At 32.2% G+C, this 24,358-nt stretch overlaps 1 protein-coding gene across 6 annotated transcripts; it reads left to right on the top strand.

The window, feature by feature from the left end:
- Positions 1-14,576: 14,576 nt before the first annotated feature.
- Positions 14,577-24,054, top strand: LOC115968657 (inositol-tetrakisphosphate 1-kinase 3-like). Of its 6 annotated transcripts, none has more exons than XM_031088105.1 (10): positions 14,577-15,457; positions 17,092-17,173; positions 17,396-17,428; positions 19,813-19,933; positions 20,109-20,201; positions 20,541-20,660; positions 20,757-20,933; positions 21,675-21,730; positions 21,830-21,914; positions 23,516-24,054. In XM_031088105.1, the coding sequence occupies exons 1-10, from the start codon at positions 15,258-15,260 to the stop codon at positions 23,617-23,619; spliced, it is 1,071 nt and encodes a 356-aa protein (XP_030943965.1). In that variant the 5' UTR covers positions 14,577-15,257; the 3' UTR covers positions 23,620-24,054. The 6 variants fall into 6 exon arrangements, with proteins under 6 accessions (XP_030943965.1, XP_030943967.1, XP_030943966.1 ...); XM_031088107.1 differs by having other exon boundaries at positions 21,830-21,938; positions 23,516-23,598; XM_031088110.1 differs by lacking the exon at positions 14,577-15,457 and adding an exon at positions 18,989-19,074 and having other exon boundaries at positions 17,147-17,173.
- The last annotated feature ends 304 nt before the right edge of the window (positions 24,055-24,358 follow it).

The raw sequence follows: 24,358 nt of genomic DNA, 5'->3' as shown, positions 1-24,358 counted from the left end.
AAAATTAGTGGGGCCTAAGTGTTTTCTCCTTGGGCCCATCAAAATTTTTTCTCTTTAAAATGGAGAAAAAACTGAGAGGAAGGAATTTAATAAGTAAATGATAAAAATGCCCATATGCACTTGTATGGGCCTATCCAATCTATTGCTCTTTTTTTTTTTTTGGTTTGGATGTTGTCTCTTACTTTTTTTTTTTGATTCCCTAAGCAGGCTTTTGTTTTTGTTTTTTTAGACGTGATTTTTTTTTTCCTAGATATGATTTTTATTTCCTAATAAGTTGATTGCTTTTTTTTGTTAGGTTTTTTTATTTTTTTATTTTTTAATAGGGCATAATTTTTTAACAAGAGTATATGAGTAAATTTTTATAAACATATTTTTTCTGCCCCTTCACTTTTTCACTCTCAACCAAATAAAAATGAAGGAAATTAAAATTTTTTTTTATCCTCTCACTTTTCCACTCCTCCAACCAAACGAACCCTTAAACTCCAACCCAGCAAGACTATATGTCCCATCAAATCTCACATTCATTCTTTATAGCCAAACATCCTAAACTTCCATTGCTTTTCTTTATAACCAAACATCCTCCAAAAAATAACTACATCTATGACCAGTGTGCAATAAGGCCCCCAAAAATCCCCAACTCTTATAAATCAAGTAGAAAGTTTGTGAACGCCACAACTCTAAATTTCTGATGTAGTTAATTATGAATGATAGAGAAAAAAAAAAGTGATAAATTCATCACGTGAAAATCATAACACTGAATCTATTTGAAGTGTGAATGTCGAAGTTAGGTCATAGCTAGGAATTTGGACTTGTTAAGTTACGTGGAGAACTAAGATATGATGAGAGGTTTGATATCTCAATTTATGAGTTAGTAATGATATGTTTATTCTTCTTTTTTAATAATTATTTGACATTTGATTATTGGTCTAATAGGTCATATTATAGGAATAGCATACCACCACTTGATGAAGGTAATATGCTTCCCCATTTATCATCACCCATACTCATATTCATACATATATCCAAGTCTTTTTACAGCAACCTTGCATCTTCTGGAAACGGACGGCACGCCATCACCTGACCTAGATTAACCTTTTGGTCATTAAATATTTTATGTGAAAGTAAAAGTTAGAAAAGAAAAAAGAGCGAGTTAACATTTTATTTTACCAGTCCAAGTCAGTGGTCTATATCGTCCTCAAGTATAATAGATACAATGATACATATCCACAAGCACAACCAATCTCTGCAAAGATGGGACACAAAAGTTAAAATATTTTTTCCACCATTACCCAAAAAAAAAAAGCTTAGCGTGGCTGTACAGCACAAAAATATTACAGTTCGTATTAATTCCTGCATCTCCATCATAAGCACGTCAAAGTGCCTTACACGTATAAATTCAGGTGATATAGCACTTGGGAAGATTGTGCTTTAATTTATTTTGGCCTTGACTTTTTGGGTAGGTCAACCTTAAACACTTTCAAAAGAGTTAGGTGATTAGATTAGATAAACTTTGAGACATGTACATATATTTCTAAATTATATTTTTAAACGTGTTGAAGATGAAGAGGTATATGTATGTGTTGTATTGTACCCCTTGATTTTTATCTTTTTTAATTAGTGTCGCTCGCTCCCCTTCAGCCCTTTCATAGCTCAACATAGAATCAAAGATGTGTGTGATTAATAGAGTCTTCATCTTTTCAGGGGTCCAGGAAGGGGGTGATATATTAACACAAGATAAGTAATCCAAAATATCACTTTCTTATTCTTTCTCTATTTTTCTAAAGAATGAATCAGAGAACTATATTATTTCATCAATAATTTGTCATTATTTTGTTTCCTTTTTTTATTAGTTTGATGAATCCCTCAAAATTACGACAAAAGAGACACTTCGCCAAAGTGAGGACTATGACGTATTTGCCTCGCTAAAGGACATGGAAGACCAACTGTAAACAGAATAGTAAAATTTTATTTTCATCCTTAAAATTTGTATGAAATTCATTTTTTGTCCCTAAAGTTTAAAATTTTCATTTTTTGTTTCTAAACTAGTCAAATATTTTATTTTATGTTTCTAAGAAAATTCTTTCTTCATCCGTTAGAAATATATTAACCCATTAGCATAGGTCAAAGTTCAATCTTTCTATGTGTGCAAGTCAAATATTCTACTTATACAAAAGTTTATTAGCCCACGTGACTCTCATACATTCTATATTTTATGCTTCGACTTTCGCATTTATTCTAGTATAGAAAACGTATAGTATATCAATACTAATATTTAACATTATCCTTAAACTATTGAAATTTATTATTATTATTTTTTTAAAAGCTTAAAAGACGAAAAAAAACTTTAGAGACAAACTTCGTCATGCCTAAAGAGAAAGAAGATGGGATATTCAAAATGTCCCTAATAACAAGTTAACAACTTCAATGGTCCAAGGAGACACGACAGTCGACAAGGAGGACTTAAAATAGGGAGTTCAACACGTTGGGTGGGGTCGGTAAATATATGTAATGTAGCAAACGATGACTATTAATTCGATGGTTAATTTGGCCTAACACCAAGTACAGCATATTCTTAAGCCTTGCCTATTCCCTCGAAATATTCCCTCAAAAGATAGGCCCTTTTAATGGGATAAGTATTGTAAACTCTTGTGAGTCTTACTTCCCTCTCCCCTGTGTGTTAACTTCTAATCTAACTAAATTTTCTCAACAAAAAAAGAAAAGAAAGTACAGCATATTCTCTGCTTCCTTTTTGCAAAGGGTATATTCCACATGCCTATGAACAGTTTATGTTAGGCTTCCATTACAATTCAGATATGTTCGACCTAGTTATCCAATCCTAAGAGCATCCACAGTAGATATTCTATAAAAAAAAATGTCATTTTGACATATTAAAAGTTTACTTTATTATTTTACCACATCATTTTACAATATTTCATTTATCAGACATTTTATCATTCAATTTTATACATTAAAATAATATTTACTACACATTAAAATAATATATTAACTCTTCCCACTAAACACCAAAAAAGAGAGAGAAAAGAGAAAGTCAAAAAGGATGATAGAGAAATAAATAAAATTTTTATTTTTTATTTTTTATTTTTAGCATTCTTGTCCATACCGATCCAAAATGGAACAATACTTTTCACATGAAGCAAAAATTATGAGATTTAGAACATCTCATAAAGGGGGTTTTTTGGTGTTTGGTGTTTTTTTTTTTTTTTTTCCATAACTGGGTTTTCTTTGTTGAATGAGAATTGTCACAATTTGCAGTGCTTTTGCTTTAAAAGCATACAGATTCTCGAGTTCTATTTGAAGTTTGGCATCTGGTGAATCAACCCCAAAAAATAACTGCTATTCAGCTAGATTGTTATCTTGATGAGCATGCCTAGTGAATTGGCCATTTGAAATTCCTCCACCAATAGTGTTACACTGCACACAATATCCTGGCCGAACTGTTTGAATTGGCCATTTGTTTGAGGTGATTTTGGGGAGGTTGGAAAAAAGAGAATGGAAAATATGAGAGAAAATTAGTTGGAAATGGGAATGGTGTTTGGTTGGGAAGGAAAGGGGGAGGAAAATTGGTGGGGCCTGGTTGTTTTTCTTCCCAGGCCCACTATAACTAATCTCCCCAAATTTGGGACAAAAATGGAGAGATTTTGGTCTCTCTTTTACAATTACATTTTTATCCTCACTTAAGACATTCAACTGCTACCTCTCTCCTATGATTTGTTTTCTTTTATTTTGTCCTTCTTATCATTTTTTTGCAGGTTTTTAATTTGTTCTTTTGAACATTACATTTCTATCCTCGTACAGTAACTGCTATTTTTACATTTCTATCCTCATACGATAACGTTCATTGTTTGTATTTTCATTAGGAGTGTGCGCGGGTCGGATTGGGCGGATAAATGCCAATATTTCTATCCAATCTGTCACTAGCAGGTTGGGAAAATTCCAATCTACCACCAACCCACCAAAGTCTAAATCCGGCGGATTGGCCGGCGAATTGGTTACAAATTTTGGTGGTTTCAACTTGGTGGGTTGACATTAACAATGTTCTTTTAAAAAAAGTTATCACAAACACAATTTGTTATTGAATAATCTCAAACTATAATTAATGCACACAAAAAATTAAAGGTAGATTTTATTGAATGATCTCAATTCCAACACAAACATGAGGTCAATAAAAAAGAGATATATCATCTTTAACAGACCTTGTCTTCACACAAAAAAAAAAAACAATAGGCTACTGCCTTACAACTAAGGAAAATTAAATCAACAAATCCAAAGTTTTAACATTTCCAAAGTCACATCAATGATTCAAAATAATAACATATCAACATAACAAATAAACTTCAAAATGGTAAGCATGTTCTTAAAAAAATTATCACAAACTACAATTAGTTACTGAATACAGAGTATGTATATATATATATATATATACACTTTTGATAAACTATGGAGTATATATACTTACATATAAGGATAACCAACCTTGGAGCCTAAACTAACTATATTACAAATTATAAGAACCACAAAGAGTATTACACGTGCACAATAGTATAACTTGCTTTATTATTAGAAACTAAATAACTTCTAGCTATTCAAAAAGGTTAAGGAAGAAAAAGACAAAACAACAAGAAAGAGGGAGGGAGAGGAAGCGGTTGAATGTGAAGGCTAAATATAAAGTGTTGTATATGGCTAAAGTAAGTTTAGGGTTTCAATGTTGACTTTTTATATTTTGTTTAAGGAATTGATTACTGATTAGTTGTAAAAATTGATTAAGTGAATTAATTAACTTTAAATACAGAATATATGGTTGTACAATTTGAACTAATACATATATATATATATATATATATATGTATGTATAATTAAGCGGGTGGGTTGGGTTGTTGCGGGTTGGCAATTTTTCGATCCGTTACCCAATCCAATCCGCTATTTTGGGGGTCTAACTAGCCCAACCCAAACCGCCTAACTTAATGACCCGCACGGGGCAGGTTGGCGGGTCAATCAGATATTTTGCACACCCCCTAATTTCCATGTTTTGTACTCTTTCTTTTCCAATTAGCAAAGGTCCAAGTTGTCTTTAATTTATTTCTTTAAAATAAAAACAAGCAAAGGTCAAGGTTTTTTCCCCAATAGGGAAGCAATTATTGGATAATTCCACCTAATTGTTACTTAACAAAATATAATAAATATAATTACAAAGAAAAACAAAACAAAACAGTATGTGTAAGTGTTTATTTTTTTAGATGTCATTTTATTAATTTTAAATAATAGGTAATATTTTTATTCAATAAATATAAATAAATTATTTCTTATATATTATGTTGATAGGGCATAAAAGTAAATTTATATAAAATACATTTTCTATCCTTTCACTTTTTTCCTTAACCAAACAAATTAATTTTCAATCCCTTCAATTTTCCACCCTCTCAACCAAACACAAATAAGAGAAATTAAAATCTCTTTTATTCTCCCACTTTTCTATCCTCTCATTTTTCTATCCCTCAACCAAACGGATCCTAAGATGTCTTTAATCGAACAAACATGAGGAAAAATCAAAGTATAAAGAGAGAGTATAGGGAGAAGAGAGAGAACGCAAGGATTACATGTTCTAGTCTAATGACTTACATTCACAGAGAAAAGTCCTTGATGGTTACATTTTCACTATATCCTCAATGAGCCTAATATGAGATATTTATAGGAGACTAAACCCTAAAATAACCATACAATAACCATGGTTAACTAACTTGTGACACAAGTAGTATTCTTTGTTTGCACACTAGGAATTAAGCTTGGGCCTTGATTAGTTATGGGTTCGATATCTATAACATAATTAAGTTCAACCACATTGCATGATTCAATTCAGTGAAAATTGTGTAATCCTTCTTTAGGATAATTAAATTCAATCATACACCTATTGGAAAACTTAAGTTAAAATAGTGCATTTGGCTTTTGTTTTTTTTTTTTTTTTTTTTTTTTTTTGTGTGTGTGTGTGGCTTATTTTGCATAGTGTTTATCAAAAGATATTACTTTTAATGGATTGAAGCTTTTGAAGGTATTAGGTATCATACCAACACGTGCACACAATTTTATGTCTGAATTTGGACGTACGAATATCGAGTAACTTTTTCCATTTAGCAATTTTGATACTATGATCTGTCCATTGACACCAATATCTTTATACCATAAAGATTCTGTTTAGCCTTTCCATTCACCACTGCCGATATGACATTTTAAAGAGAGGACTTCAATCAAAACATGTAGATCTTCCACTAAAAATTAAAAAAAGCCCCAAGTACTATAATAAATTTTTTAGGTTTTAGATATAAACCCCTAACAGTTGGGCCTAGCTAGGTTTTAAAAGAAATAAATAGTTTCACAATTTTTAATTAAAAATTTAGAATGCATAAAAAATACATAATGATAATATAGTGTTTTACTTTCAAAATTGAAAATTAATAAATTATAAGCGTCAATGTTCCTTTTAGACAAATATATAGCACGACCTTATAAATCTCTCGTACATACTAGGGGCCTAATCAAATGAGCTGACCTTTGTAGTTGACTGTATATATAATTGCTCATATATACACATGCTGTTTGATATAAAATAAATCTAGGCAACTCAGCCCCTTGTTTTTTTTTATCTGAAATAGAAATCGGACTCATAACATAATCTAAAGTTGCGTTTAGATACTTGAATTTAAATCTGGATTTTAATTTGAATTTTAAAGTAATGAATTTGAAATCCCTTAATTCTAAATTTATAAAAATTGAAGTATGTCTTATATTTTTTTTTTAAATTATATGGGTTAGAAATTAAATCCAAATTCTTGATTATTTTTATCTAAACAAGATATTTGGATTTTAATCAATCAAAATCCAAATCCATGTGTTCAAATCTTACCATCCAAACACATCATAAGTGTATATGTGTGTGAAGCTAACTCATAAAAACTTGAATCCCAACTCTTACTCCCCACCTCACAAAAACTTGTACTTATAAAATGACCATCGCACTAAAGATGTGCAGTGGTATCAACTTAGTTTTAGGACCGTAGAGCTTATATATTAGTCTAGCCTTTTATGGCTTAAATTGTGGTATGCAGTTGATTTGTGACCATATATGTTATTTAATTTCCTTTGGATAGTTTTCGGAGTAAGAGACCTATATATATGTACACTATTAAGAACATAACATAATTTGTTCAAACTTGAAAGCTTAGTTCATTGTTTTGACCCATCAAGTTCATAATCTGAATTTGAAATTCATTATTGTGCTGACAAGTTCTATTACGTACCCATAAACCTTTGTTGCAAACTTGATTCCTACTTGCCCTTATTCTAAATTGTGACTTCACGTATGGCTTAAATTGTGGTATGCAGTTGATTTGTGACCATATATGTTATTTAATTTCCTTTGGATAGTTTTCGGAGTAAGAGACCTATATATATGTACACTATTAAGAACATAACATAATTTGTTCAAACTTGAAAGCTTAGTTCATTGTTTTGACCCATCAAGTTCATAATCTGAATTTGAAATTCATTATTGTGCTGACAAGTTCTATTACGTACCCATAAACCTTTGTTGCAAACTTGATTCCTACTTGCCCTTATTCTAAATTGTGACTTCACGTGTGAAGAAGGGGTCACTTGGAGCAATATTCATTAATCCTGGCCAGCAAGAAACAGTGATAGTTGACATTCTTTCCTCAATCTAGCTAGCTATGTGCATTTTAAACAGTCCCATGACAAGATACATGCTATCCTGAAATCTCCCGTTAGTATAAGCATGCATCTTGTCAAAACAATGTGAAATTCAGTTGAAAAAATGACCTTTATTTTTATTATTTTATATATTTGAAATAAGAGAGATGATTTGAACTTTGAATATCTCCATTAAAAATATTTAAGATATCAATTAACCTAAAAATCATTTGCAGCCGCAAGCCTTTATGGTGAGAAATGGTGAAAACCTCCCCTGTCGAAAGTCGACAAAGCTAATAGTAAACAATCCATTTCAACTTATTCAAAGTTTGCTGCTCGAGCTTTAATAATTTAAACCAGTTATCAGAATTAAGTAATCATTAACAATCCACACTATAATCGTTTGCCAATAACTTGTTTATAAACTACAGTGATGAATGATGAAGTCAAAAGTTTATATCGTATATAATAGCACTCGCATTCGCATCTAAAGGAAAAAAAAATGTAGGATCTTGGCATTTGAATTTTGGAACCTTAAAGATAATCTATCACTGAAAGGAATATAAATCCTTTATACCACTTTGTGTACTACTTTATGTTCCACCAATCACAACTTCATGTATTGCTTTTTTTTTTTTTCCATCTTAAACTTCAATTATTTTATAAGAAAAGTAAAATCAATAAATGACAAGCAGGGACAGACCTACTAAGGGGCTGAGGGGGGCCATGGGCCCCCCCCCCCCCCCCCAATTTTTTTCCAATTTTTTTGAAAAATTTAAATAGTATGTAGGATGAACAAAAAAAATCCCCAATTCACCGATATCATAATTCAATAATTCATAACCAAAAAAATCTCATAGAAAAAAAAATTTCCTTATAGGGGTTACAACGATTTATATGACTTTTTTAATTGATTTATAAACTATGAGAAAGTGAATTACAATATTTATATTTTTTTCAAAAGATAAAATGCCAAAATTATTTTAGAAGCCAATATTGATGATGTAGCATTGCTAACTCTTTATATTGATATCTCAATTTTTTTAAATCCTTAAACAAAGTTTTGAAAAACTTCATTAGTGTGATTTTCAATTGCATCCAAAAGTATGAGATTATCATATTGGAGAGTTGGTCAACATGATAAAATCAACATATTAATTCCAATTACCCAAAATTTGGAGATCTGAAGTCTTCTATCAAGTATCGAAAGGTTAGAATATCATGTTATAACTTTCAACTTTTTTGGTTCATATTATATCCTTCTTTACTTAAATATTTAGGTAATAAAGTGCAATTTTTTATCTACCATGATTTTTTTTTTTTTAATAAACCATGTGACATGAAATTTTTTTGGTTCATGCTTTGGCCCCCCCCTAGGTTCAAATCCTGGTTCTGTCCCTGATAACAAGTTGTGATTGATTGAACATAGAGTGATACACAACAAGTGGTACAGAGGATTTGTATTCCACTGAAAGTAAGATAAATAATTTGGATTGGTTTGAGAAAATATAAAAAGTAAGTTGCTTATCCGTCTCTTGGAATAACATGGAACACATGAAATACATAGTAAATCCAATGTCATAAATACACACACACATTTGACATTACTAATAATATGATTTCCCTCTTTTGGGTTTTATAATTTTGCGTACCAAAATACTCTCAAATTCATATGTTTTTTTCTCAAAAAAAAAAATCATATATTTAGAAAGTTTAAATAATATAGTTAGATATGTTAAATTATTAATTTAAACACTCCTAAATTTTAGATAAATTATATGTAAAAAAGTAGTATTTCCACTCTATCTCTCTCGTGTAAATTTTTTTTTAGCTAACTTATTTTAATTTAACCAAAACCCTTATCCATATCCTTTTAAATTATGAACTTCCATCTCTCCTTATTATTTCTAAGTGGCAAGTCAGTTACTAAATCAAACATAAATAAATATTTATCTTCTTTTGTTTAATCTTAAAAAAAGAAAAAGAAAAAAAGAAAAAACCTCTTTCTTTTTCTATCAGAGGAAGGAGTAGTCCTTTCCTACAAGGTGATTCTTTTAATACTTTTTTAAAATCGTTTGATTGTTCATATGATTTTGAATGTTGTATATGATTTTTAGTTGCTTCTTTCTCTTTTATTATTTTGGAAAATTTTGACACTAAACCTAAAAAAAAAAAAGCTTCATCACACACACAAAATGTATGTGATGAAGCTAGTGTGTGTGTGTGTGTGTGTGTGTGTGTGTGTATATATATATATATATATAGAGAGAGAGAGAGAGAGAGAGAGAGAGAGAGAGAGAGAGAGAGAGAGGAAAGTGGTGAGAAAAATGAGATTAGTAAAAAATTAAGAAAATAATAATAATGCGTTGTTCAAGAGCAATTGACCTCTAGATACAACAAAATCACCAATTGAGTCCAATCTCGATCACACAAGCAAGTGCAACATGTGCCACACATCACATATGTCTATATATATATAAAGTTTGACTTAGAGCATCTCTAGCAGAATCAGCAAATTTTTGTACTATTTGGAGAATGAACAGTGACTTTTACCTTTATCTACCCACTTTTTCAAATACACTTTCTAACAGACTCTCTATCTCACTCTCTATCTCATTTAAATATTATTTCTTCATTCATTATTTATTCTTTTTTTTAACAATTACACATCTTCCAACATTTTTTTATTCAACACCTAATTATTATAATAGAAAAAATATTTAAAGAATGAATAGTAGCTCATCAGACTTGATGAGCTACTGTTCATTAGCAAAAAAAATATTGAGTTTTAGAGAGTCTGTTGGAGCACTCTTTTGGTGGTATTTCCGATTTCACTCTCCATATTTTGGCTATCCATAGCCTGTTGGAGATGCTCTTAAAGCTTGAGCTACTGTTGGCTGACTAAAGTCATAAATTCAAATGACTGAAAGCTTGGCTAAAAGTTTGAATACATTTTTAAATTGTTTTACAAATAGAAATGGTAGAGTATCTAAAGGCTAGAGGGTTCCCTCCTTTTTGAACTCTCGATGGCTAAAAAATTGAATGCCTTAGAATTGAGAATAATTTTCCAATTTATAGATTGGAGAAACTTTGGATACCCCGAAGATTCATCCGATATCGGGAGAAACAACAACCTTTACCGTAGGAGCTGAGTTTGTAGGGTACGAGTGAAATATGCTTTTACCATTGAAGCTAATGACGAGTTTGCAGGGTACGACGACACTGTTCATAAATAGTTTTTTGTCAAAGTTCTATTTGCTAGATTTGTCTTCTTGTGTCGGCAGGAATACTATTTACTAGTTTTGTCTTCTTGTGCTGACAATGAATAGTGGTATTGCAATACTTGGAATTTAATGGTTACTTCATTAAGACTAATTATCCCTTAAGTTATGTTTGGTTGGGTGGATTCTAGGGAGGATGGAAAAAAAATGAGTAGAAAATAGGAGAGAAAATGAGTGGGGGGTGTTTGTTTCCAAATGGGTTAAAAATCTACTAAAATCTACTCCCTCTAAAGATTTTGGAACCAAATGGGTTGAAAACCAACACCCAATTTTGCTAGTAGCCTTCTATTATGTTCTATTGACATTTTTTTTTTTTTTTTGAAGAAAATGTTCTATTGACATTTGAAATTAGTAATACCAATAAATTAACCAATTTAATGAATGAGAACGACAATACTATAAAAAAATAAGAAATTTAACCAATAATGATAGAATCTAATCTTAATAATTTATCTTGAGAAATTATAGTAGTAGTATCTTTATCCTCTGCATATTTTCATAAAATATAATAAAAAATCTACTAAAAAAAACCTTACAATAATTTCGGAATTGAAGCAAAAAGATACTATATTGAATGGAGTTGAGTTTTTTGTCTCCTTATTGTATGATGATTAATTCAAACCTAAAAAAAAGAACACGCAAATCAAATGTGAAATCAAAAGGGAAAAAACAATACTAAGAGATTTGAAAGGGGGTGCTAATTATATTTCTAGCCATAGCATTTCCTTTTGCTTATATCTAGGGACAAATGAATTTGGAAATGAAAGTTGTAGAGGTACCATCGCACACCCTTAGTGCGATGGTCACTCCACAAGTAGTGTGGGGGGCAACGGTTAGGGTTTAAGTCTCTAAGAGAGAGATTCACACATATATACATTTAGATTAAGTTAGAGTAGAATTTCTATCTTGTAAGAAAAAAAACAAAAACAAAAACAAAAAAAGGTGTGTTGAGGTAAAGAGGGAGCAATCATAATTGCAAACAAATTTGGAATAGAAAGGATAAATTTGAAAGAATAATTAATAACTAAAGGAAATTAATGCTTCAATTTGAGAGGTGATCAGCCAACTATGCGAACTAAATTAATATATATTGATAAACTCTTGTATTCAAGTGGTCATCCATAATCTTTTTTTTATCTCTTAGATCTATACAATAACAGTAGAGCAATCCCACATATATATAGAATCTTAGAATGCTTGTAGAGTTCATGAGATTAGGTTGCAATAATAAGTACATTATGGATATACATCTCCCTTATAGATTTTACACATTTCAGACTTTACACATCCCATATAACCCTTTCATTGCCCAAATAACTCTTTAATTGACATTCTTTTGTCAATCTCAGTGAATATTAAAGATTCATGCTTTGCTAGTAAGAACTTATACTACATTATTCGTTGACTCTGATTTTTAAAAACCTTTGGTTTTCAAAAGACTCAAAACGATCCGGGTGAAATTCCCTACTATACTTTTATTGTTTGAAAAAGAAAACTCAATTTAAAAGGCAAGCCTATATTTATTTATCTAACATGTTAAGTGACAGTATGGATTCATACCTTAGATGTGAAAAATATCAAGAAATGAGAACCTTCACTGACGAAAGTTAGAAAGAAAAAAAAAATGTTTTGGATGATGATTCTCTGCTAATGGTAACAACTTGTTTCAACTTATTTAAAGTTTGCTGCTCGAGAGCTTTATTCGTTTAAACCAGTTACCAAGTTACCAACACTTGAATTCAATTAAGTCTAAAAAGGAAAAAGTAAGGTGTGGCGGTTTTCTTTTTATTGAGGAAAGTAGGGCATGTCTTTTGAATCTGGTAACCTATAAAAGAAAAGCTTTATCTAGCACAGTACAGAAAAGCTTTAAACTCTAACCAAAAGAGGGCGTGCATGTAATTTGCATTGGTTTGAGATCAAAGAAAAAGTAAGTTGCATATCCATCTCTTGGAATAACATGGAAGGCATGGAACACGTACTAATCCTATGTGAGAGAGAGAGAGATGGTCAGAAAATTAATGCGATTTTGAGACATATATACAAACATTTTCTTTAAGGTGATGATAATTGCAGTTAAGAACATTTCACCACAAGAATACAACAAATTCACCCACTATAGACAACAAATTTGAACAATGAAAAGTATTGACTTTTCATTTAAATTGGCACCCTTTATTGTTTTGTATTAGAAAATTACTTCCACGTATTATGATTTAGTGTATTTCATCTTATTTTGATAAAATAAAAAATTAACATATGATCTTGATCATCACATACGCATGTGTCACATGTCCAAGACTCCAATTACCATGTGTGACACACGATTTTGTGTTTTATAGCCATGTCTATAGGTTTTTTCAAAGAGCCTTGTTAGAGGCATGTAAAATATCACTGAAAAAATCATCGAATGGTTTTTACTAGGTCCCATCACAATACAAACAGAAGGAAATATAGTAAAAATAATAATTATCAACTACCTTACTTTCATATCACAATCTACATATCACAATCTACAACAAATGTTTAACAGAAGTAAATAGAGTAAAAATCAGAACATTTTAATTAACTTCACCTCTCGCTGTATCAATCTGTGTCTCATGCATAAAATAAAAGATGATAAAAAAGGATACCTGGAGGTTTGTGAAGATTTCATCTAGAATAGAGAGTTGAATGTAGGGCTGTAAATAAATCGGGTTGTTCATAAATAAGTTGATCAGGGCAAGAGCTTATATATCTTTGTTTATTTAGCAAATAAGTCAAACTTTAAGCTCGACAATTAAACAAGCCGAGTCCAAACATAATTTTGTGTTCATGAACAAACTTGAGAGTAAGAAACTCGAGTTTAATATATATATATATATATATATGTGTGTGTGTGTGTGTGTATAAATATGAGATTGAATTGTGTAAGTTTGTAATATATCAAATTATCATTTGAAATTTATTATCAATTTAATACAATATAAAAACCATATATAATTTTTAACAATCTACAAGTTGGTGATTTTATTTTTTATAAATTCAAAAATAAAAATTATTAGATTTAGTTGACTCAAGGCACGTGAACAAGCTCGAGTTTATTTGTTGGAAAAATGAACCTAACTTGAACATAGTAGTATAATCTAATTTGATAACGAACTTAAACATATTCAATGTATAAATGAATAACTAAGTTTTCTGAGATTTGCTTTATCTCAAATTGTCTACAACCTTAATTAAACATGCATGGGATATATTACATATTATTACTCCCATCTTTTGAAATCCCCCTCATTTGTGTATATGGAAAGAGATAATATAAGCATGATTTTGTTTGTTTGATTGGTTGGCCGGCCCGAAACCTCACATCCCTCTCTCTCTCTACCTGCTTCGACTGTTCAATTGTGAGATACTAAAAAGATTTTCCAAACAATAAGTAATAATTAGAAGGACAAAATGAGAAATTAAAGCCCCCACGAACTTTCCAACCCTTTTCCTATTGTATAAAAGAAAGACAACAATAATTAAAAAAAAATCCAACCCTCTTACACTTAAAAGTCAATTCATTCCTTCACTTTACTCATTCTTTAGCAACAACTCAGTAATAAATTGTAATAAAACCTCTCCATCCATCTCTGTCTCTCAACAAGAGCCGTATTTCTCTTTTTAACGGAAACATTTAAGATCAAATTTTTTTTGCCTACTCCCAACTATTATTTCTTTCCGATGGAAACATTTCAATTATTATTTCTCTCCAACTAAGACATTCAAGATTAAATCTTCCACCCACTTTCATCTATATATCGAATAATAAATAGCAAAAAAAAAATTTCCTTCACTCTTTCTCTCCTCTGTCCGCCGGTGACTCGAAAGAATAGCTTCATGGTGTGTACGTGAGAAGCCTTTAAACATTTGCGAATCCTTCGGTTCATACAACTGAATATTCTCTACAAAATCCATATTATTATCGCGCATGCACAAATATTTTTTGTGCAAAAAGAGAAAGAGAGAGAGAGAGAAAAAAAAAAAAATCCACAGAATTGGAAATCACCGCCTAAACAAAGAAGATTCCCAATATTCCCACTTCCCACTCTATTCATTTCTTCTTCGAGCATTCCGCTTCCCCCCTAAACTTTTTTATAAATTAAAACCCGCCCAAACACAAACACTACATTTTCCACAGAAAGAAACTAAGGGGATAGGGAAATCAAATTCCATTTCCTTTCAGCGAATATTTAGGGTTTCGGAAAACATTTTTCCATTCCCTCTGGTTTAGGCATGAAAAAATTGAACGGCAAAATCGTCGACGAAGAGGAGTTGGAGGAGGAGGAGGAGGAGGAGGAGGAGAAGAAGTATTCGAACGGCGTCGGAGTCAGCGTCGGATTTCCTCAACCTGATCAGAATCTCGTCGTCGGCTACGCCTTGACAGTGAAGAAGGAAACGAGTTTCTTGAAACCAGACTTTCGTGGACTCGCCAGGTAATTTCTTCAATTTCTTTATCATTTTGTCTTTTTTTTTTTTCATTTTTTATATCCATATACAGCGAAAGATTTTTCATTTTAGGTGTTTGTTTTTTAGTTTGAAGAGTTTGTTTCTGAAAGCTTTTTTTTCTGGTTTGGTTGGAAAAGGCATTGGTGGGTTGTCTTTGTCGATAATGGCAGAGAGAAGATCACTTTCGCAAAGCGATCTTTTGGATAACTGTGTAGATTGACTTTTTTTTCTTCGCCTTCAATTCTGGGGAATCTGTGGGTTTTCTTTGTTTTTTCCTTCAAAGAAAATGAGGAATATTCTACCATATATGCCTTTCGGATTAGTCCCCAAATGTCGAACCCCAAGTCAATTCTCCTTAGTAGACTATTTGATTTTATATATAAATTAATGGGTTTTACTGTACAATCTTGGCTCCTGTTTGTTAGCAATGGTTTTAACTACCCATGTCCATGTGACCCTAGATTTTCTGCAATTTATGTGGGTTTTTTTTTTTTTTTTTTTTTTTTTTTTTTTTTTTTTTAATGTATGGTAACTGCTTTGACTAGCAGCTTCTTTATTATGGGAGAAAAAAATTATACGTTTAAAATTGCCGAGTAACTTTATAATAAATAAATAAAAATATAAACTGACTTGTTAAAACGACTTGGCAATTTTAAACAAGTCAAAGTCTTTTAGTAGAATGGTGGACAAGTAATGTGGTCCATCATGAGAACTGTATAAGTTCTCGTCACTAGAACTTGGGTACATCTGCATGTGGAAATTGTTAAATTATTAAAATCAGATACTCAATCTTTGTATACTGTGTTCGACTTGTGTATATGGTTGTTGGTTTAAAAGTAAAGGCCCATTGACGTGTTAGCACAGCAGCTTGGAGTTTAGCTGGCATTATTTTATTCTGGCTATTAATTTTTTTTAGTTAAGTAGTGCTACAAATACTACAAATTTTGCTAAGTATGTTTTACAAACTAATTTTCAATTTTAAACCCACGCCACAAAGTAATTATTTATTTGTTGTTGTTGATGTGGCAAATGCCTTTTACTAAAGCAACAGGTTGCAGGTTGAGATCAGGAATCAGCCTTCCAAAAAAAAAAAAATTTGAAGATAAGGCTGCCTACTAATCACCTCTCCCAAACCTCGAAAAAGTGAGAGTTTTGTACACGGGATATGACCTTTTATTGTTGTTGATGTGGCACCAATCACATTTATTGCCACATTAGTCTATAAGTATTTTGTAAAAAAAATTGGTAATAGCTTTAACATTTTCCTTTTTGATTTTGGTTCATGGTTAGTACATTAGTATTGCATGGAAAATTGAAAAAATTAGCTTGGCCAAACATTACTTACAAGCCGATTTTCATTTACCTAATTTGTGTCCTCAAAATGTTTAAATAGCTAAGGTCCATTTTGTTGCTTTTAATTTTGGCATTACAATTTGGTGGCTATTTGATTTGAAATTCTTTGGTTGGGTTTGTTTAATTAATGTATATTCGATAGATAGAAACAAAATTAAAAATATATTTTTTTGATGGTTGTGCTTTGGATGATAGAAGCTTTATCCTCTGATGTCTGACGTTCCCACAATGTTGCCTGACCAATAACATGTTCTTATCTGTACTGCAGGACTAAGGGGATAAAATTTGTATGCATCGATGTAAACAGGCCTTTGTCAGATCAAGGTCCTTTCGATGTTGTTTTGCATAAGGTTAGTGATGATTTCTATTTTGAAACTCTCTGATTGTTCTACTTGTGAATGTATCTTTTTATTGTAAAGCTTTTGTTGTGGTTTTATTAGTTATCTATGGTGTTATGGCTTCAAACTAGTGATCAATTCATTGCTTTTTTTTCCCTAAATCATCTCCACTGTATGTGGATGATGCATACTAGTTCTCAAGTAAATGTCTCACAAGCATTATGTTCCTTCCAGTTGTTGGCAAAGGAATGGTGCGAGATTATTGAGGTTTGTCCATCTAAACCCGTCAGTACCGATATTTTTACTTGGAAATATTGTGTTAGGAATTGAACCTGTGATACTGCAGTTTGATTTATGATATGATATACACAGATATGAACTAGATTATTTATGAACTAAACAATGACTGGTTGAGCAATATCCTGACTCTTAAAACACTTCTGTTGTTGTCTAACCATAACTTGCAAAATTCTTGCCCATGCTTCTCTTCATGAATTATGATCAGATAGTTGATCAGTGCCCCAAAGATCCAAGAAAGTGAGGATTTTATTTTTTTACATAATCTAGATAATTTAATTAGGTGATGGTGATCTTGGTTGGAATTTTCTTGCACTTTTTTCAGGTTGTTCTTCGCTTAGTTGGACTTGGATGTTCGTAAGCATTCATTTTTCTTTGGTAGTAGTTTCTTTTTGTCTTTTTATTTATTTATTATATTTTTTTTGGGGGGGGGGGGGCAGTGTACGAACTTTTGTAGCCTTCAATCTTGCAGTCACCCTGTAGCGTTGTAAATAGAACTACGTGCTACATATATATGGCTCTGTGTGTTCTTGTGTCTTTGATGATATTTGTATCAATTGACTTGCCAAGTTATTGTAGAAGACATTTTAGGCAGCCCCTGAGCCATGTTTTCTCATTTTTCTACTTAGCAAAAAAAAAAAAAATTCTCATTTTTCTGCTTTTGTGAAATTTTAACAGTACATTTCTAAACTTAAAAGGTCTTGAATTTTTATTTTTTCTTGCTGGGCCAGAATACTCAAATTGCACATTTACATTGACTGGCAAACTGGAATTCTGTGCCACTTGTTGCTGTTAGTTGTCAACTGAACATGTACAATAAAGGTTATTTTGTCTGTCTTTCTGATTCCTTCCTTACCCTCAAATGAGTCTAACAGAATTGTGGCCATTTTACTTGATAAATGTCCCTGTCTTGGCTTTAGTATTACATTGAATAATCTTAGGGCTTTCATGCTTGCCTTATTTCAAGCAATGCATTTCATTACTCAATCAGGTTTTCCCCCCACCCAAGAGTAAAAAGTAAATAATTCATTAATAGGAAAATATGAAGACAAGTAATTTGAAATCCAGTCATTAGTGTAATTAGCTCACTCGTAATAAAGTATCCCGTATGCCTGTCTCTCCTTTTTTATAAGACCCTGGCATGTTATTTAGAGGGCCTTTAGGGTTTATGACCTTAGAGGATTGTGCAACATATAACCTCCTGCAACTTCTTAATGTAGGGTTAATTATTTATTTATTTATAATTCTTCTCATAATATATTTTTTTTAAATAATGATAATGTCCCTAGATGTATTGGCTCCAGTGTGTGTGTGTAAATGTATATATATATATATATATTTTTTTTTTTTTCAAATAAAAGTATTATTACCTATCTTGACTCTTGCCCTATCATACTACGTCTAGATCTGAATTTAGTGGAATGTAGAGTCAGATGATTCTCTACCTAACTCTTGGAATGTCTAATTCCACATTATCATTATCATTATTCTTTCTTTTTTTGGTGGTCTTGACTAAATTACATGTTACAGGTAATTTGTGGTCCATCATTTATGTTACAGGCACCATGCAGCATTTATTGACCATATTAAAAGATATCTTAAGTAGAGTAGGCAAGGTACTCCCATTGCTTATCTAACCAATATGAATAGAGAACTTTTAGGAATGGAATGAATAAATCATAAGGAATGGAAATGGGTGGAATGTATTTAAGTAATGGAAAGGAATGAAATAGAATTAAGTAATCTTATTTGGATGTTTTAAAATAAAATAATGAATATGAATGGAAGGTAAGTAATCTTGTATGGGAGTTCTATAGAGGGAAATGAATAAAAGCATTTTATGACAATATTAGTATTAAACCCCTATTTTAAAGTAAAGAACTGAATGTATAGGGGTGTTTTTGGAGATTTGGTGAAAATTTCATTAAACCTAATTCTATTCCTTCCAATTCCTCCCAATTTTGGTGGGATTGAAAATTTAAGATTTTGAGGGAATAAAGAGGCATGAGTGCTCTCCTACCCATTTCATTCATTTTCACTTAAAACTCCCAAACAAGGGAATGGATCTTTCCATTCCCTCCATTAAAACTCTCAAACAATATAATGAAAGGAATTTTCCAAAATAATTCCTTTCACTCTTCCCAAACTGAGTGTTAGTAAACTTTTGTAAATGTCTAGCCAGCTAAATAACTGATATAATAGCATTTTTATATCTACAATATGGCTGGAATTTGATTGATCCTTGCAATTAATAATTAAATTGTAGAAATTTTATCTACTATTAATAGTTGCTGAAGATGTACTCTGCCTATAGACTGGGGCTTATTTTGCACTTATCTTTCCCCCGTTTGAAGGATTATAGGCACAAACATCCTGAAGTAACAGTCCTTGATCCTCCTGATGCAATACAACATCTACGCAATCGAAAGTCCATGCTTCAGGGTGTGGTAGATCTAAACTTGTCTGATTGCCATGGTAATCTCTTAATACTGTTTTATTAAAATGAAAGAAGTATATTTTGTCATTTCCTTTTTCCCTTGCTAAGACTTTTGATTAGATTTTTTTTTTCTTGAAACTATTGATCACATTTGGGAATAGCTTTTCAGTGATTCTGACCAAATTTCACACATATTTGTTAACTGCATTTTAGGTAAGGTTGGTGTTCCAAGGCAAATAGTTGTTACAAAAGATCCATCTTCTATTCCTTATGAAGTTACTAAAGCTGGACTAAAGTTGCCACTGGGTATGTTTGCTCTTTTGTTTTGTTTTTTTTTTTTTTTTTTTCTGGGGGGGGGGGGGGTGTGGAACTGATTTTGGAACTAGTGTTTAGATGAGGACCAGTTGGTTACAATGGTCAGATCCTCCAAAGCTCAATTTCCTTATGTCTTGGTAGTTGGTGGATCTGTATTGATCGCCCATAAGCCTCAAAAAATATATATGAACCAGTTGGACAGGGCTTTTTTGGGACTTTTTCTGAAGGTCATTCCTGATTAGATTATTTACTTGTTCTGCAATCATTATGGCATCTCCTAATTTCCTTTTTTCTATAATTAATTTTTTTGTTCATTTGATTATATTTCAGTTGCAAAGCCTTTATTAGTGGATGGAACTGCCAAGTCACATAAACTATTTGTTGCTTATGATCAATTATCCCTTGCTGAACTTGAACCTCCCTTGGTTCTGCAGGAGTTTGTTAATCATGGTATGTGTTGCAACTGATGCATGAACATCTTCATCTCCATTCTAGCCACTATCATGATTTTATTTGAAATTCTTTTTCTACTTTCCTTTTTGTTAGGTGGAATTGTCTTTAAAGTTTATATCGTAGGGGAATCTATAACTGTTGTAAGGCGTTTCTCTCTACCAAATCACGGTAAACGCGATCTATCAAAAGTTGCTGGTATGTACCCTGTCCCAAGGATTTCATCCTATTTATCTTCTGCCGAAGATGCAGATCTGGACCCCAGTATTGCTGGTGAGATTGTTGTACTTTCTTTCCTTTTTCCCAAATAAATATTTTGACACAAGCATTTCATTTAATAGCCTGACTACCTATGTTATTTTGGTGTTAAATTTATTTTATTTTATCTAGTTAATTTTGAATTAATGTTGAATGTGATGGTTCAAACTTACTACATATGTTTTAGTATGCTATCAAGTGAACTGAATGGCGTGGAGTTGATCCCCAAATCCACTCTGTTTGAGTTCAAATGTAAAGCAGTTTTATCCAACTGATAGTCTTGGTTCAGTTGAGTTATTATAAGTGGCTGAGGCATGCAAAGTGCTGCCTCAGAAGTCAGATGTTGGCGTGACCCTTGGACTCTCATCACTTAAATGTAATATTATTAAAGCAGAACATCCTCCAAGACCTCTGCTGGTGAAGCGTGCAAGGGAGTTCCATTGCGTGACTACCTATGTTATTGTGGTGTTAAATTTATTGTGTTATTTATTTAATTTTGAATTAATGTTGAATGAGGTGGTTCCAACCAACTTACTAGATATGTTTTAGTATGCTGTCAAGTAAACTGAATGGCATGGAGTTGATTCCCAAACCCACTCTTTATTAGTTCGAATGTAGAACAGTTGCATCCAAATGATAGTCTTGGTTCAGTTGAGTGATTTTAAGTGGCTGAGGCATGTAAAGAGCTGCCTCAGAGGTCAGATGTTGGTGTGGTCCTTGGACTTTCATCACTTAAATGTAATATTATTTATGCAGAACATCCTCCAAGACCTCTGCTGGAGAAGCTTGCAACGGAGCTCCGTCGCCGATTGGTAAGTAATATTGGTTCAACGTATTATTATTTGTGGCAGCATTCACATTGATAGGTCATGTTATATGTTCGCTTAACCATATTATACCATATTTTCTAGGGTCTCCGGCTCTTCAACATAGATATGATCCGAGAGCATGGCACCAGAGATGTCTTTTATGTCATTGATATAAACTACTTTCCTGGCAAGTATAACTGTTTTCACTGAGGTCAAATTACTCTATTCCAATTCATTTTAGGTTAATGACATGTTTGAAATCTGGATTGTTTAGTCACAAGTGCTAACTTCATTTTTGTTGTGGGAAATCTCTTAGTCTGTGGTTTTGACATCCAGAAACAACCCCACAACAAGGCCCCCCCCCCCCCCCCGGCCGCCGCCTGGCCGCCACCCACTTTTTTTTTTTTCCCCTTCCTTTTTTGTTTGTAAAATGGGAATTGACTAGAATGGGATGAGGATATTTGAAAAATAACTTGCTTTAAAATTATGGGAAAAATTACATATAATGACTACAGACTGGCTGGGTCATTGGTTTTATTCTCATGTATTTGAAAAGCGTCCCCCTATATTCCCACTTTCTCAAATATGTTTGGATAGGGCTCAAGATTCCTTTTTTGTTGACATCCTTTTGAGCTTTTGTGGACAGTAAAATACTTGAAAGCAAATTGCTATAGTTTCTTTAGGAAGTATAAGGAGGATAATTTTGATTTTTCTCAATTTTAAAGTTCTGCTGTTAGTGATGTAAAGGCATGATTCATCTTTTGGTGGAAAGATGGAGCTTTGGATGATTTAATAAATTTTATGCCAATCATTTCTTTTTAATCAAATATAATAGCATGTAACTATCTACATGTCCTCCTTATCTGGTCGTTGAGTGTGTTCATAGGTTGGACTAGCCCATAGTTAGGCCCATGGAATTTATGAGTTCATCTAAATCTTTTGTTTTGGACATGGAAACAGTTTATTTTTACATGTTCTTTTTCCTCATTATGGCAAAACTTAGATACAGTATATATTTGGGAAAACTTATATACTGCACCTATAGAATTATACTTAAGTTTTGCCATTTTCTCTAATGTATGTGGCAATCTGATGTAGAGTGTAACCATGAGCATCATGACCAATATGCATTATTTGCACCTTTTGGATTATGTGTGTTAAATATGAAGCTTATAAATACTTATAGCTTGTTTGGATGGAGAGAGAGTAGAGGAGAGTAGAGTAGAGGGAGGGAGAGTAAGTTAAATTACCTTGTTTGAATGTTTTTTAAGGGAGGAGGGGGAGGGATTTGGAGGGGTTTGAAGGGATTCTAATTACTTCTAACCCCTCATTTTTAATTCTCCCAAATTGGAGAGATTTGGAGGGAGAATAAAGCATAGAAATGCTTCACCAAATGAATTACCAAATTTATCCTTACCATATTAACAAAATTACAAACTATGAAAAGGTTAATTATTCTTCTCCCCCTTAATTTTAAAAACATCCAAATAAGGTGGAGAATAACCATTCCCCTCTACTCTCCTCTCCACTACTCTCCTCCCCTCTACTCCCTTCTACTTTCCTTTCCCTCCAAACTTCCAAAAATAGCATTAACCCCCTGGAGATTTGAAGCAAATGGGAATCTCTTTCTCGCATGGTCTCTTTAGTCTGTATATGATGTTTTCATATTCATTCTTCTGCCATGTCTGACCTAGTGATTTAAAATTTAGCTACGCCTTATGGTTTACTTTCCATTTATATGATTGCACACAGTCCAGTCGTTGAACAAGCTTTTTGAAACCACTGCAGGGTATGGGAAAATGCCAGATTACGAGCGCGTTTTCACAGAGTTCCTTCTGAGTCTAGTGCAGAGCAAGTATAAGGGGAGCACATTTTTAAAGGGTTCCTTCTAAGTACAGAGCAAGGTTAAGAAGAGACTTGCCACGTAACTATTTGAAGTAAAAATTTCCACTGTATATGATGTTTCTTGCGAGTATAGGCTTCCTTGGACATTGAGGAACGCACAAATCTAGTTTTTACTTCTGTAGTTACTAATTGGTATGAAAGGTTCGCTATGTCCACGTAAACTCCCATTTGAGACAAATCACGACTGGTTCCCTGGTTTCCTTCTCTGATGGAATTTTTGATCTAGAAAATTGAATAATTGGAAGACAAGTGAAGCTATACTTTGCAATTAACTCTCATCTATCTTTAATTTTATAGGAAATTTCTGTAATTCTTTTTGTCTTAGTTTTTTTCCCCCTTCAAAAACTAAAGTTTTTGGCTTCCCATTGAATTGGAATATTACTATCTTTGGGTTATTGGATTTGATTCTTGATGATTCAGATTTAAAATGTGGGTGCCTTAAATTCATATGGAATTTCTTTGGATTTTTATCCTGTTCTAGACGGTTTATTGGGAGAGATTTGACTTTGAAAAATGGAGCCAGCAATCATGCAATGAAGAAGTTGTTTGCCTGGCGCACCAGAATTTTGAATTCCATTGAAATATATTCTCCTTGAGCCATTGAGAAATGATTCATGATAGTTTTTAATATTCTGCAATTCCACCCCTTATATAATGAGGGGAGTGATTTGTGATAGGCTTTCACTGCTAGCAAGTTATGCCATGTAATGGCTGCACAGATCTGAG

This window comes from Quercus lobata, chromosome 11 (assembly GCF_001633185.2).
Source record: "Quercus lobata isolate SW786 chromosome 11, ValleyOak3.0 Primary Assembly, whole genome shotgun sequence".
NCBI lineage: Eukaryota > Viridiplantae > Streptophyta > Magnoliopsida > Fagales > Fagaceae > Quercus > Quercus lobata.
This window is presented reverse-complemented; position numbering and strand designations above follow the sequence as displayed.